Source organism: Vidua chalybeata, chromosome 5 (assembly GCF_026979565.1).
Source record: "Vidua chalybeata isolate OUT-0048 chromosome 5, bVidCha1 merged haplotype, whole genome shotgun sequence".
Taxonomy (NCBI): domain Eukaryota; kingdom Metazoa; phylum Chordata; class Aves; order Passeriformes; family Viduidae; genus Vidua; species Vidua chalybeata.
The window spans coordinates 39,027,255-39,043,679 of NC_071534.1; the positions used below are offsets into that span (position 1 = coordinate 39,027,255).

Genomic DNA, 16,425 nt, shown 5'->3' on the forward strand with positions numbered 1-16,425 from the left:
ATTTATTTTTATGAGCTTTATGAGAATAAACGTTGCAATATTTTTTTTTTAAGAGACTAAAATGATCAATGTATGACTTCCAATATCCATTTTTTTATTCTTACATAGAAATTGTGTATCAGACTTGCAGATAGCCATACTCAATGCAGTTTGCCAGGGTATTCAGCAGGAAGCTGCTACAGTAGTGGCCTGTTCTGTTATAGCTGCAATTGGGAATGTGATATTAAGTGCCATATTTTAGAAATGCTTGTAGAAATGATGGTGTATAGATTTGTGATAGATTTTTGCTTACTTTTTCTTACATTATACAATATCACCACACAGAAAAATGTATTATTGTATGTTTTATATAAATATACATGTCTTTAATTTCTCAAGGCACTTAGCAAAAAGCCCTGCATGTGCCTGAATAGCTGCAAAACCAGAGCAGGTGAGCATCCCAAATCATAACAGCATCCAGCCTGTGTTTGAGTCTAAAGCAGTCTGCTAACTTTAAAATACCACTGCCTTTTCATTTGGCTTTAATAAGAACAAATGTTCCCTTAAACTGACATACTTTTCAGAGCAGGGTCTTAAGGAAAATTATTGCTTTTACTATTGCTGTAGTAGCCAGTCTGACTAAAACAAAGATATCCTGGCAATATCAATGACAGAGTAATCCTTTTGTGTTTAACTTTCTTGTTTTAAATTCTGATTTAATTTGAATAAATCCATTAGAAAAGAATAATAGGAACACTTTATTCTTTATCATATTCTTTATTGAAAAGAACATCTTGAAATAACTTTTATTACTTGTATGAAACTTTACATATATATGGATCTTGGCATGAACTCAGGGAATAGGCATTCTTTGATCTCTGTTGTAATTTTATTCAACTTCTAATTAACTTTTTACATGCAAATCTCAATAGACTTTCATACTGGAAGCAATGGGAGCAATTCTGAGGCTAACACAGTCCCTTAAAAATCATGCTAGAGAGAAAAATGTGTACAAAAGAGTGGTGCTTAAATAAATAATTTCTATGCCAAGACCCTGTGTTCACTTTGTTTTGTCTTTGTCATTGACACTTCTATATTTTTATTTCATCCATATAATGACAGCAGTAGCACTATCATTGTTATGTGTGCTTCTCTGCTAAGCAGAATATTTAAAAAATTATCTGAACTAAAAATTCCTGCATGGTTGCAAAAGTATTAAGAGTTTTGTTTCCTGAACTTCATTGCTTGTTTTCAGTTCCCACTCAGGTTCCTTGAGCTGGTGATGGTGACAGCATGTAAATACAGCTCTCACTTGTTCATTTGTGTCTCACTAGGAGAAACATTAGCCTAAAGAAGAGGAGACAGTTTGGGAAGGGAAGCAGCAAAGTATTAGTTCCTGCTGTGATACTGATGTCTTGGGTGTTTCTTGCCAAATCAGCTTGTCCAGTGGATTCTCCATTAGCCTTTTGCTATTAGGAGTAGGAACTTAAAGCCAAGGACTTTTAACATCTGTGTGATTTCAAAACAGGCTGCTTCAGTTGTACTGTGTAGTTAGCAGAGGAAATATAACTTGTTAGAGGAGTTTGGGAGGCAGTCAAGAAAGAAGTGAGAAGTGGGGTTAGTCTCTTCCCATTCATCCTCTCCCATAGTGTCACTTCCTTTCCTTTTCCTCTTCAATCCAACATAGTTTGGTTTTGCTCTTCTCTCCCTCTTCCTTACTTGACTCACAGCATCCTATGCATTGCATTTATTTATTTTCTGTTATGTTTTCAGTCAAACCTCGTCTCGTTTTTGATTCTTTCTATTCTGAATACACTGTTAAAATGTATTGACCCTTCAAAGGGAAGAAGTGTGGACTCAAACAAGCAGGCAGAAGGAATGCTGCTGTGGAACATGCGAAAGCATGGCCTTGTTCAGCATCCCTTGCCTCTGGTCTGACCTTACACGGAAATATGAAGCATGGGAGCTGCTTTCACAGAGCTGTTCGGTGGAAGCATCTTTTGACAGAGAGAAAACAACATTTTTATTATAAACTCTGGGACAGAAAGATTCAGAAAGCCTAGGGTCAATACCACCAGCTCAGCTGCCCTACAACTCCCTCAAGGACAAGTCTGCTTGGGTTTGTATTTTACATGGAAATGGCAGGTGACTGGCAGCTTTGAACACCCATAAAACTCATAGAAAATGAGTCTATTATTATTTATTCTCTTAAGGCAAGAAGACAGAAATAGTAATGGATTTTTTGTGGAGTATGAGAGACAAGGGGAAAGTATTAGCAAGATGCTTTTTAAGCCTCACAAAGGACAATTTGACTCCTGTATTATGCATAGTGAATGGCAGGGGTTTTGCTGGTAGACCACTTCAGGTGGGTTTTTATGTGTTTGTTTTGCAGAGTGATTGATGGGAACCCAGGTTATTTTTAAAGTACATCTGCTAGACATCTAACTTAGAGCAAGCAATCTTCCCCTCCACCTCCCAACCCCACCCTTCTTTCCCTCCCACCCCTGCCCCCCACTCCCCGCAAGAATTTTGGACAAAACAGGTTCTGTTTATTTGTTTATTGCAAACTCTGATGCGGTTTCTCCTCCTTCTATTTGATGCTCATACAGCATGTTCACCACTGGTTCTTGTTACCAGCCTGTACTTTCTGTAGTCTTCCATCCTCTACACCCTGCCCTGCTGATGCTCCCACCCCCTTAAATACTTATGCACTCTGACAGAAGTCTCCTCCATGGGTCTGCCTCTCTCCCCGATGCTTTCCTCTCAAGAAATGTACCACAGAAGCTGAAAGCACATTGAGCTGGCACTGTCCATCAGAGGAATTAACAGTACTTGTTCCGCAGTCCTAACTTCTGTTTGGAAATGTTTTCAGAAGCATTTACATTTCTAGCCAGCTAAAACCAATGCATATCTTTGAGCTTTTGTAAAAGTTGGAAGTCAGAATGTGTTGGCTGTGGAGGGCAGAAACTTGTTTGGTTCAAGCTCTCAGAGCAGATGATGGTGCCTTTCAGTCTTTAAGGCTTTATTTTTCTCTTTTTAGATACTTAGTTGTGTTGTACACCTTAAGAACTAGATTGCAGTAAAGGAATAATTTATTCTTAAGGGCTTCCAAGAGATGTGTCACACTAGTGTGTGATCTTTTAGGGCTTGACAGACAAAGGTTAAAAGCCACTGCCTTAATCAACAATTCTTATGAGTCTCAGTAGCTTGCTTTTGCTCTTCTAACAGTCTAAATGAGTGTGTTCAACTGACCTCTTAGCAGCAAACCACTTGCTTTGTGCAATACGGAAATCATAGCTTGAATTAGTTGATTTTTTTTTTTTAATACCAGTTATTTCTTGAAATACCTGAAAGATCAAACTTGTGCTGTCATCTGTAAGACATTGTGCCCTGGTATAGATACTGTCTTCTGTGTTTTCTTGTTGATTTGGTCAGTAAAATTCCAGCTGTGCCTGCGGTTGTATTTCCTGCTTGATAGGGGTGGTGCTGCTTCCTGGCGTGGTTAATAAGATATTGTTGTTGCCTGGATTGCTAAGCTGCAGCAAGTAATTGAAAGTGTTTCCTCCTTGCATGCATAGGAATGTTTCTCCCTTCTCAGTGGCAGTTTACATTAAGGTGTACTGTATTCAGATCATGAAGGAAATAGGAAATAGTGTCTCTGTGAAATAATGATGTGATCTATTTTTCTTAGCTTTCTTTTTTTCAGAGGTTTAGTACAGATGTATTCCACAGCCTGAACAGTGTGCAGATGTTAATATATTCAGTACTTCATTGGGTCTGAAGTCTTACATACAATGTCTTATTAATAGTTGTAGTCTACTCTGGCTCCTAAAATCAGCTTGGTTTCCCTCAGTCTTTCATTATAAAAACCTGGACAAGGCACAGGCTAGCCATGATAGAGTGATCTGGACTCTGGCATTCATCATGCTGTTGGTCTCCCAAAACAAGGGCTTATTTGACCTTCATTATATGGCCAGTCTGGAAGGTCTGAACTTTTGCCTTAAACATCATGCCGAATGAGTCCTTTAGCAGCATCAGGTTGATTTAACTTATTTTTAATATGTGATATTTATTGTTATTTTCGGTTGCTTTCTGATGTCTATTTTGAAATTATTTTATGAATTTAGTAAATGCATTGTTAAAATGAAATGTGCATGCACACACACATACACGTATTGTGATAGATCTGAAATTGCTGGCAATGTGCTGGTAATACAGAGAAAGATGTAACAATTGCATCACCATTACTGTAGTGTTGAAAGAAAAAAGTTTAAATAGAATTTTCACAGTATGATAAAACTAAATCCATATTTATTCTTCCTGCAGTTGTGGCCAGCAATAAGTTAAGGCTGTTGTTGTTTCTCAGAGATTCAGAGCCAAAGGCTTTGTGAAGGCACAGCTGTGAATTCCTGAAAGAGAAGGGATCCTACTTGAAAGGCTTGGAAGATTTGTGCATAGAAAGATTAAAAGTTATTATCTGCATTCTTGAAGGTTATGGGGGTATAATTTTTCATGTATGCCATACATTCATTTTTATCTATTTCTTTATTGCTGTATTTTCCTCAGGATTGCAAAAAGCTGATCCACACATGGACTAAGTTTCATGTAGGCAAAGATGTGGGAAAGCAGATCTAATAATTTTGCAGAATTTCAGGAATACTACAGACAGTGAACTGCTTGCCCTAAATAAGCTTTGAGATTAAATAGGACCCAGGAGACACTGGCAAATAAAGATTGTTTGGCAGGTTAAAAGCCTTGCTATAAGGAACTACATGCATGGATAGATGCTGTCTGGAGCACAGAAGGTGGCCTAGGCTTTATGTGAGCTTTAAGTAAGACAAATATGTATATATTCTTTTGTCAGCTTGACGTCTCTTTTGTTGCTATGCTTTGTTCCCTCTTCTAAAAGGACACAGCACTTTATTTAGAAGGAATCTTACTCTGCACTGTTTTTCAAACTCGTCACATCTTCCAAAAACAATTAAGTTTTGCTGACAAGTAAAGTTAGTCTAAATTATTGCGCAGTCTCTGTGGATATATTGAGTAAACTCTTCCAGGGTAGGGGCTGAAAGTAGGACAGTATTTCACAAGGCCATGAGGAAGGTGCCAGGTTTATGGCCTGACTTTTGAAAGAAGAGCAGTCTGAAAGGTCTGTTTTTCACTAAGACTGAGCCATGCCAATTTGGACTATAAATAAGAGGGGCAATCCCACTGGCATGCCAGGATAAATACACTGGTACTAGTATAATGTTTATGCAGCTCCTAGTGGCAGGTTGGAATTATTCTGTGAGTCAAATAAAGCTTGTTAGTGGGATTAAAAAAAAAAAAACCAACAACTATAATGCTGCAAATGTATACATTACAAAGATGGAAAAGTATGCTTTTCTCTTAATGGTGTCCACACTAGAGTTAAACTTGTGGAAATTCTTGCTTTAAAATTAAATGGCATCCACCAAATGAATATCCTAGTCAGTGTGTACACTGTGCTTTGGTGACAAAATCAGCCAGTGTTTGTGCTAGATCATGCCCAGTAAGAAAAACTGGTGGGATCTGAGCCTAAAGCAGTAGGCTCAGTAAACTGTGTGGTTTCTGGAACGAACAGAATACATGAAAGACATTCTTAATAAGGTCTTCTGAAGAGTGGACGAATGTTATTAGGAATAATAGAAGGACAGTTAAGCAAGGAAAGAAAATTGCAGATTGATGGAGGGAACTATTTTCCAGCTGTGAGACCTGATGCATCCTGTGGAGCAGCTTCCAGAAGAAGGTGATGAAGATGTCATCACCAGAGACACTTACAGACACAAATAGGCTGAAAAACACATTATATAATTGACTGAAAATACCATTAGTACGGCACCAGAATTGAGACGGGATAACTAAACTAAAGAAAAAATTACATTTCTAACTTCTTTTCCTTGAAGATAGTGGTGTGACTTTGCTTATTGCTATTTTCCATGAAGCAAACTAAACACCTGTTTTCTAAACAGTTTAACATATTTTACTTATTTTTTATGCAACTTGAATGACAGTCTCACTGACTGAGTTATTAACCTATATCACTGGCTTCCCCCTGCACACATGCAACTAGCTTCTGCTTTCCTTGACATGCACTAGAGAAGTTCCTAGTTGACATCCTCTCTTCCCCCATTCCCTGCCAGCTGTAATGTCAGCAACCTGGGCAGATGGTCCTGATATGTTTTGTGTTGTGCTCTGCACTCGTAGAAGATGGTATGTCTCTTCCTCTCTTCTACTTCCTAACTTTCAAGCAGTCAGACTGTAGGGAAAACCTCTACTGAGACTGGGCTGAAAGAGCGCAGGCGCAGTTGATGCACAAAGACATGGCTGTTAAGATCTGCTGGTACAGTAGAGGTGCCAATGCAGAACTCAGATGACCGGCATATATTTCTGCTGTTGCATTTTAACCACAAATGTAACAACAGACCATACCACACATTGTGGTACAGTGTAGTACATTCCTTACAGTGGAATGCTGTTAGCCAGGAAGCCAATTGCCTTTTGTCCAAAGGAGGCACAGTGATGGGCAGCCACAGCAGTCAGGACGTGGTGCTGTAGCTTCAGGCGTCGTCCAGGAGCCAAGGGATATGGCTTGGCCCCTTTTCTCCCTATCAGCTATCACTGTCTTCCCAGCCCATCTGGGAATGGGTAGCTGAAGTAAGGCTTGAGAATTAAAGGTAATGCTAAGGTATCAAAGTTAATAGCTATTCATAAAAATGTTTCTCCATGAAGTGTGGCATTAATGCTCAAATATTCATGAGGGATGCTGATTTAGCATGTATGAGTGTTAAAGTAATTTAATTTACTAATTATTAGAACTTTGTAAAGAAAACAGTTTTCAATATATTTTCCCCGAAAAGCTAATGTGTGGCACTTTCATACAATGCCAGCATGCAAGGAGGACAACAAAACCTTCCTATGGACCAAGGTGTTCGGAATAAAATTGAAGCTTAAATATCTGGAAATGCTTCCTGTTAGTGATATCTGTGTCACTTAGGAATTTCCTTTTAAGTGGAAAGGCTTATAGCCCCATTCTCTAGGATAAGGCTTTCTGCAGAGGTTGTATGTACAGAAAAATCCTAAGACTGTCACAGAAAATAGTTTACGTCCCCAGTTTCTTCAAGCATTTTCATGCACCAGCCTCTTCAGTTTCTAGCTGTTCTGGGTAATCCTCACACATATCACTTATGTGATGCCTGTATTATTTCCATAAATAATAAACAGCAGCTCAAGACAATAAAGTGAAACTCAAGTTGAATTTTACAATTATGTAACAATTCAGTGATGATTCTGGTTTATGGCATTAGTGCCTAATGCTTGATGCTGTATAAACAAAAAGACATATTTATCAGATTTGAAGTAGTTTGTGGTTGGGGTATTATTTAAATAGGATTACTTCTTTATTAGATAATCCACTGAAGTGAATTTCACCATATGCTAATATCTCTCGAGACACATTTTGAGCTTTCTGCAGATCCTGCATGTTTTAAATGGTCATAGAAAATTCTGAATTTTCATGAGCAAAATAGCTTTGGGAGGAGATCAGCATACTTAGTCATTTAGGAAACCAAGCATTGCCATTCAGGTACCTAAGCACAGGCATAGGAAATTAACTTTGCACAAGCAAACTTGGAGGATATTCAGATCATTTTTCAAACTTGCTTGCTGAGGTATTGTAAATATCAATATGAAATGGATTCACAGTTATGCATAATTACAGTACCCTACTTCTCTTGCTTCTAGATTAAAACTGAGCTGCTACTGTAATAAGTAACCATATAATAGAGAAAAAAGAGAATTAAATTTACATAAAGTATAATAAAATTGAATAAATTTTCACTTTAGAGAGACAACACAGCAATTTATTGGTAGTATAACTGTTAAAATTAAGTTTCTGAAAAAACCAGAGACATATCTGCTAAATGTGGAAAAGAAAATTACCAGAGGAGCTATTCTAACTCTTTCTTCTCATAATTTTTCCATGTCACACACACCAACAAATGTTACTTATGGAAGCATTTGAAACCCTATGTTTTCTTAACAAAGACTGCTCTTGAGAGCACTGAGCACACAATTTGATAAGAAAGGATTAAGATTAAATACATCCATATTTGTCCTACTTGGAGTGTAGTCCATTAATGACTACTTTATATGCAAAGCTTAAAAATTTTAGATATATCTAAGCACTACTTTGAAGAGCAGCACTGCCATTTCAAAAATCAAGTCTCATTGGATGTGACTGAAGCCACAGCTCTAAAATGAACTTGAAAAGTTATTATTCCTCTGTACCAGTAGGAGAAATTAATGCTTTATTTCATGGTTGGCGCTCCCATGACACATCTGAAAGGGTTAGCATATGGGCAAATTGTTGACATTCTGTTGTTTCCTGAATCATATACATTCAAAATCTGTACATTATACATCTGGTGAAAAAGGCTAAGATAATTTTGTCTCTTTTTCAATAGTTTATAGTCCCTTATGCTCTGACACAGCTGTAGTGACATTGTAGCAACTATGAATGTTCCAGGATGTTAATTTTTCTCTAGACTTTTGCATTATTTAAAAGGAAATCTTACAAAGATAATCTACTTTCCCAGGAAAAGTACATTCTCTTGAGATATTTTTTTCATTACTTTTGTTAGAGTGAGCTAGCAAGACTAAATGATTGTGTAGCTAGGAGTTTGGGTACTCTCTGTGAATGTGAGACTGGGCTTCAAGTCCCTGCTCCAAACAGTGTTTCAGCTTTCTCACAGAAGGGAAGATCTTTAAAAAAAGGTCTGAGTTTAGAAGAGAGTCAGTTGCTGCAGGAATGATCCTAAAAGTTCTACCAAGACTCTTTGTAAGCCTTCCACAACTTCAGAGCTTCTATAAATCTCAGGCATCAGTAGATAAATGTTTATTTTTATCTGTAAAAGCCTCTAGCTGCAAGCATCGGAGATAATGAAGAATGCTGTAGCTTGGGATTTACCATCACTGGTATGATATTGTGCAAAGAAAATAGACGTTTAGATAATGTTGAGCTTTATGCCATTTAAAGATAAAATTCAAGAGAAGTTTCAGATATAGGAAGTATGAGAACCTATTGTGCTGTACTGACAGGATTCATAAAAACTTGATGTTTTTAGTGAAAAATGCTCTTCTTTATAAAGTTAAGGAACAACAAATTTCAGTGGATGGAATATTACAGATCTAGGAATGTGTGAAGTCACAACTGGGGCTCTGGTGCTTTTAATTTTTGAGGAATGGATTTAGGGATGTTCTCTCAGTTGCAACCAATCCTCTTGACAATTTGTGGTGTTGCCAGTCTCTGTGTCTGTAGAGATATGTGATTCTCTATTTGTCTGAGGTGCATGCTGTCCCAGATGGTGCAAACAGTGTAGTTGATCTTACTCCTGTACACTGAGACAGCTGGAGGTTAGCCAGCTGAAAATTTAATGTGCTTCTTTGAGGAGTCTTGGGACTCTGGTTGGAGATTCTTCACAGTGGGAAACATTTGAGAACACCTCAGATTTCACTTGTTTGGGTTGTGAAGTCTACTTGGGACCTACATGGTTAAGCCCTAAAATTATTTAAATTCAGTTTTTCTTTGGCCAAAGAATGGCTTGTTCTGTGGTAAGACATAAGTAAAACCATCAAATAATGGAAAATGAAGAACTGAAAGATGGAAACTGTTCTCCTTCATAATACTTCCACATTTACTGTTGAAAAAATTTAGTACAGCTTTCAAGCTCCTAAATATTAGAAAATTCCTATGTTTGAAATTCCTCATGTACAAATTTGATGCCACATTATTCCCCTGCTCCCTCTAATGCAAGTTTTGCAGTAGAAAAGCAGGTACAAATGCTGACATAGAGCTGAGAACAAGTGAAGCATCTTCACATTTCCTCTCCATGTAGGACGGGCAGCCACAGAGTTGTTCAGGAGCTGTTCCCAGTGGGGTAGGAAGAAGCTTCCCCTTCTTATGAAATAGGATGTAACTGTGCTTAGTCACCTCCTGGGGCCACCTGGTGCTGCACAGGATTTGGACGCATTTACTGGGTTCAGCAGTTATCTCATGTGCATGTGTGGCAGCAGCAGTGAAGGAAACATCCTCTAACCCCTTTTGAAGACTTGAAGGAGGGAGTGCCCTTAGCCTTTACCACATCTGTAAACAACATTCTTTTGTCAATAGCTTTCACAGCCCCCAAGAGAGACACAAGAATGGTTCAGTGTCATAAACTGCCTGAAACATTCAATGTCTAGACTTGACTGTTGAGGAAGTATCTTTAGGCCTTCCTTTTATTCCCATTTACATGCCCCCAGCTGATATCCTTCAAAGGATATTAAACTAAATACAGCAAATATCTAATGATTGCATATGGTCATTTTGCTGACACAGTACCAGGCACTTCAGATATGTATCTGTACACATTGTCTCATGTATAATCTTTCTGGGGTTACATTACTATTCTTTCTTACAGTCTTTAGAGCTGTTAGTCTTGGACAGATGCCCCACACCTGTATAGTAAGAGCAATGCAGAATGATATAAATGGGTCACAGCATGGTCGCTAACTCAAAGAATGAATCATTCAGTTAGAGGATAGAGATGCCATCAGGTTAAAAATAGGAACGAAAGTGCAAAAAAAGCTGTTTATCTACCACACAAGCAAGGGCAATAAACCTACAGTAATAGTTGTAAGCAGTAGGAGTACTTGCCTGTCCACTTGATTATTATCTTTGTAGTCTCTAATGGTATGGAGGGCTTTGAAAGGATGATTTGTAAGCTGCTTTTACTGGTGTTCGGGGCTGTTTCATGAGGACAAGTAAAAGGAGAAGACAAAAAGGTAATTTTGCTCTGCTGGTTAAGAATCCAAATAATCTGCAAGGTGTCAACTCTGAGATTATCACTTGTGTTCTGCCAAGAAGGAGTGACTTAACACAGTGTACATCTTTCACTATTGTGCATTTACAGCTGTAAGGAACATGCAAAGTATGAATTTGGTGGAAATGACCCCTGCCTCTTAACAGCATGAGAGGGTTAGTTTCCTGTAGTCACTGAGATCTGCTGGCATAGCTGACACCTTTATATGACCTACTGACTAGCTGAAATTGTTTACTCTGAGCTGTCTGATTTTTTTAGCCAGAGGGAATTATGAGAGGAGAAAAAGCCAGTGGTCTATCAAAAGCAGCTGCACAAGTGGATGGCTGTAGCTAAGCTGGTAGGGAATGTGGCTACCTGTGGAGCAATCCGTGCTCCGAGTGGCAGGGTTTGCAGCTGTGTGTCCAGGTGAAGGCATTTCTGTGCTTTGGGGCCATGCAGTTTGGCCTGCGAGTTCCTTATGGACTGTGGCTTACTCCCTGCTGATGATATGCTACTATTAGGGGTGTAAACAGGTGAAATTTATATTTCTGAATCTAGCCTGTTTCTCTCTCTACTTTGTATGTGTAGCGTCTTAAAATATATTACAGTTTTTCCTGATACTCCGTTATTATATGTCCTGTTTGGAGGGGGAATGCTTCATATCCTTTTGCTTCTTTGCTTTTTCTGTGTTGGCTTGCTGAATTGAGTTTCATCTCCAAGTCTCTCATTGCTGATAATACAAAACTCTGCTACAAATCCCCCTAGGCACTGCTGTCATAAGACATTTTTGCATTTTTAAGACCCTCCCTGCTAACTACAGAGTGGATAAAGGCATCAAGAAATTTTAATTTGGTGATAAATTCTTGTGGCTGCTCATGCAACTTTGTTAGTATGTACAAACAGATTTTTTTCATTTGGGGCACCATGAATGGTGTCTGACATTTCAGGGCTCTCAGGACTTCCTTGTCTCTCTAGCTTCTTTAGGGTGACATATCTGCATCTGTCTGATCTTTATTTTGCTTTCCTGTCTCAGTTAAGCATCTCCGTAAGACTCAATAGCAACTCTTTGTACAGTTGGTCGTGCTTGTTTTCCTTTGCTTCTTGGAGTCCTTCATACCTATTTCTAGTTATGTTGCAGTCTGATTTTACTGTTAAAAGGGCATTGGAAGAAAATTCTTTCCAGTTCTGAGAACAGCTTACCAGTCCACCAATGGTTCATTGTTCTTTCCCAATAATAATAAGGTATATTTTGCATTTATGGGGTTTCAGAAGTTTATGAAGAAACTTTTTGGGCCCTTTGTTTTGCTATGAGAATCTGTGAACTGATTACAAGTGTAATGCAATTTCATGCCTACAGTACGCAAACCATATAAGCTTTCAAGTTATAAAAGGCTTAAATTTAAATACTAGCTTACCCACCTGTGCAGTCTTAGTTACTTTCACATCTGCCAGTTATTATGTAGAAAACATTTTTGCTCAAGCTCCCTAGTAAGTATTTGAATGTGCAGTCCCCTCCCCTCACTGGTGTTGTTAACCAGAAAGGTTTGCAGACTTGTCCTGTGTTCTGAACTCAGAGTAACCACAGGTACTCCTAGTCCAGTGCAATATTGGGAAAATCTTCTTCCAGCATGAGAGTGGAGATGATTTACTGATTTGGTCCATGACAAAGATTTAGTGGAAAAGGTCTAGTTGTAAAAATTCTTCTTTCCTTTTTTTCCTCTCCCTCAATCTGATGACAATAATTTGTATGTAAGAAGTCTGACTTGGAGAGGACTGTTTTGTTCTGTAAATTGATAGATTTTTCCTAGGTAGAGCATACAGTCAAATAGGCCCCAGAAGTTATTACTATCCATCAGTAATAAAGAAATTGTATGATGTTTCCTGCCCACTTTTTAATAGAAAAATGTGTGTCTCACACTATCTGCCTTTCTGTTCAGCAACTGCAACTAAGTAGTAATGGATGGGACATATAAGCCACGTGTTCCGTTTCTTTGTCTTGAGCCTTGAGTTCAAGCTCAGTGGTGCTTCTTCTGGGAAAGAATAAAAGATAAATGCTACTTCTTTCAGATGCTTTAGTTCAGTCTTACTGTATTTTTTTTTCTTTAATGAGGGGGTGTATATTCTACATATGCAATAATATTAGCTTATCGACTTACCTCAAATGGAAGGATAAGGCTTTACATATCTTTTTCTTAAATTATGTACCTAGATCCATGTTAATATTTTTTCCATGCTTCTCTATTTCCTATAGCTGGCAGCTTTATTTTCTTGGCATTTGTACTAGCGTGTAGTATAAGCAAGCCTGTTACTCTTCTGCTTGTAACATTGTAGTCCTAAAACAATTGCAGTTCATTTTACTGTAGAAAACACAATTATAATGGCTGTTGTGTTATTTTACCAATACATGTTCTTCACTACTTGCTGTATTTTTATCAAGGTTCATGGCTATAAATAATTATTTTGCCTTTTCCTTTTTTCCCTTTTTAATTAATTTAAGTTTTTTGGTTTTGCAACTGCCTAACAGCAGCAGACTTCATTACAGAAGTTCTGGTTCTAAAGGATAACCAACTCTTTCAGTCACTTCTTTGAGACCTGATTTTAAATTAAATTATGCTGACCAAATCCTTATCTCACTGGTATAAAAATGGACTGCTGTCTTTGATGCAAGTTTCTAAAGGAGTTTTGAGACCTCGCCAGATGTAAAGAGTGTAATCAGCAAAGAAGGATTATACTGTCAAGAATGTCAGCTGAAAAGATGGTCCTCCAGAAAAAGTTTATATGGTTCTGTTTGATCTGAGGATGCTATAACAGATTAGTATTTAAGCATGTATTCATGCACATACTATAAATGCATCAGTCATTTGCAATCTGAAGAAAAATATGCAAACAGAAAGATTTGTGACACTTCAAAGTCTTTGAGTACTCAGTTAAAGGGAGAAGCTTTATTTTTTCTGATTCCTTTCTTTTTATTGAAATAACAAAATGCATATACTATTTCTTCTCTTTCATTCACATTTCTTTCCTGCACTCATAGCTTGTCCTTTCCAAAGCTACAATATAATTGATTTTTTTTCCTTACCATCGTTCTGCTCTTAAGAGGGATGTAGAGGACTGCCTTTCTGTCTAATGCTGCCTCTAATTGGTGACTCATCTGCTCATCCCACCATCAGTGGTCTTTTATGCACTGAAGTTGATCAGTAGGTATTCCACACAGCTTCCTATTTAGACATAGACAGGCACAATGCTGTTCTTGAGGCAAAAATGTGCCTGGCCTGTTTGGCAACAGCTTTCTGATGTTTTCCCCAATCAGTCGTTACAAAGGAAAAGGAATCACCCACTGACAGATCCTAAAGGAAAAGGAGTGCATCTTCCCAGCCAGAATATTCAAAAGCCTCTGGAAGCCTTTTACTCCTGAACAGGGACTGTGCCTCTGTCATTCAAGTCTTTGACACACGAAGCTTCTAAACGTGAAAAAAGGACAATTTCTATCAGTATGTTAAACTTGAAAAAGCCTTTGTATATCAGGCCTCCAATTTGAGTTCTAGCACATCCTTTTCAGCTCTCCTATTCAGAGCCTTTGTCATCAAGTCTAAACATGACATTGAGCATTGAATTAGCATTTAGAAATACCCATCCTCATCTGGCTCACTCTTGTGATCTGCTCTGCTAGTTCATACAGTATCTGGATTTTAAAAAACGTTGTTTTAAGCATTATATTTAACAGTAACTGAAGGTGTTGCTTGTTTCTGTTTAGATGAGAGTCCTTATACAAAATCTGCAAACCAGGCAAAGGCACCTGATGGAGCACTGTCTGTGAGGAGACAGAGTATTCCAGGTAAGACTTGCTTCGCTTTTTGTAACACCTAACTTGTTTTTGAACAGCAAGGTAATACTAATCAAAATTCAACTAGTTATAAAAAGCAAATGTATTAAAGTTGCTATCAAGCAGCTTTATAAGGAGAGTTCCAAGAGAGCTGTAAGAAGTTTCCACAGTTAGGTTGCCTCAAGCTTTTGCTGTGAAGAACCTCTGTATCTCTGTCTTTCACATCAGATTTGAGATACTGAACACAACCACCTCTTCATCAGAGGCTCATATATTTTCAGGCCCTCTGAAATATGTTCTTTGATAACTGGTTTTGATAACAGACGGAGATTGGCTCATATTTTCCACTACTCATCAGGCAGGCTCAGAAGTCCAACAGAGAAACACTCTGCCGGAGTTCTTGTCTTCATGTCATTTTCTGCCACATGCAGAATCACTTGTCCATCCTTGTCTTTTGTCTCATTGCATCTCACAAAGCTGGACCATTAGATCAATAGTTAGTTAAAATAAGTGATCTTTCAACCTGTGTCTCTTTTAATGACTTCAGAGAAGTCTGATACACGTACAAGTTTGACATACATATTATGCAGCAATCTAAAGGGATTTTCACCTCAAGTAATATTTTAGAGACCTTTTAATGGAAACAAAAGAACACTGACAAAGGTTGCACTGTGGTAGAATTACTGAGGTTGCCGTTCTCACCTCAAGCACAGTAACCTCTGACTCAAAGGGAGTTTGCATTGCAATAGAAATCAGAAGCTGTGAGGTCATGTCACCCACCTTCTAATGGTTAATAGTGCCTGTGCTAAGTGGCTTTATTATTGAACAAAGACGCACAACCCACAAAGAGTCTGTGGGTGGGGGATGGAGCTCAGACCTTTGCCACTGCTAGGCTCAGATTTCATCCCAACAGCTTTGGTGAACAGCCAAAGCACATTTTGTGGATGCTTCATGTGCATGTTTCTATGCGTGAGAGAGAGCAAGCTGCTCTCTCCCTTAGTATTGTTTATAATGAACATTCATGTTCATTCTTGAAAATATCGTAGTGATTTAAAAATTGTTATTTTTATGGTAGAATCATGAAGATCATAACCATTGTGAAAAGACAAAGTACAGCATCCAGTGTGCAGTTAATCTTCTAAGAAAATTTTTAATTATACAAACATCAACTAGGTCTTTTTTATCCAAGTCAATACAAATCGATATTCATTGTTCTTCAGAGTGAAGGAAAACCTCTATAGGGTACTTTTCAGGTAATGCTGTAGCTCATAGGTCAAAAATATTTATGGCCTTGAAAGTATTCAACCTTTTGATTTTTTTTTGCTGTGATCTTAGTAGTTATCATTTATAGTGTTGTTACTGTATTTATAAAACACTTAAGCTAAGGTCTGAGAACAGACTGAAGTTTGTGGTTTCACTTGACATTTTGAGAACTGATGATTTTCATTTGCGTTCTTTAAAGAGAAAGTTGGATAAAAATGTACTAGTACATTTTTTTTTCCGAGCATCTAATAGGATTAGGAATTTCAAGTGTTGAGTAATAGTCATCATGACTAATGACCATTTATTTTGATTTTTTTTTTACAATTTTGATGCACATTCTGGATTTTTTGAGAGCATTGCAGATAAATTTTTACTGTGTGCTCTGCATAAGTCACAGTTTATTCGGAGAGATAATACAAGTATTCAGTGAGATGTGCTTTGTTGTATTTCAGGTGTTCTGAAAACAGCTGATCTAAGCTTATATATATTCCTCATCTTTTA

The 16,425-nt window shown here is 37.8% G+C and overlaps 1 protein-coding gene across 2 annotated transcripts in view; it reads left to right on the plus strand.

Annotated features, from left to right (window-relative positions):
- Nucleotides 1-16,425, plus strand: part of GRIP1 (glutamate receptor interacting protein 1) — a 309,828-nt gene that overhangs the window by 193,185 nt on the left and 100,218 nt on the right. For both annotated transcript variants that reach the window (XM_053943227.1, XM_053943226.1), the window contains exon 2: nucleotides 14,593-14,673. In XM_053943227.1, coding sequence (XP_053799202.1) covers nucleotides 14,593-14,673 — 81 coding nt within the window. The remainder of the gene's footprint in view (nucleotides 1-14,592; nucleotides 14,674-16,425) is intronic.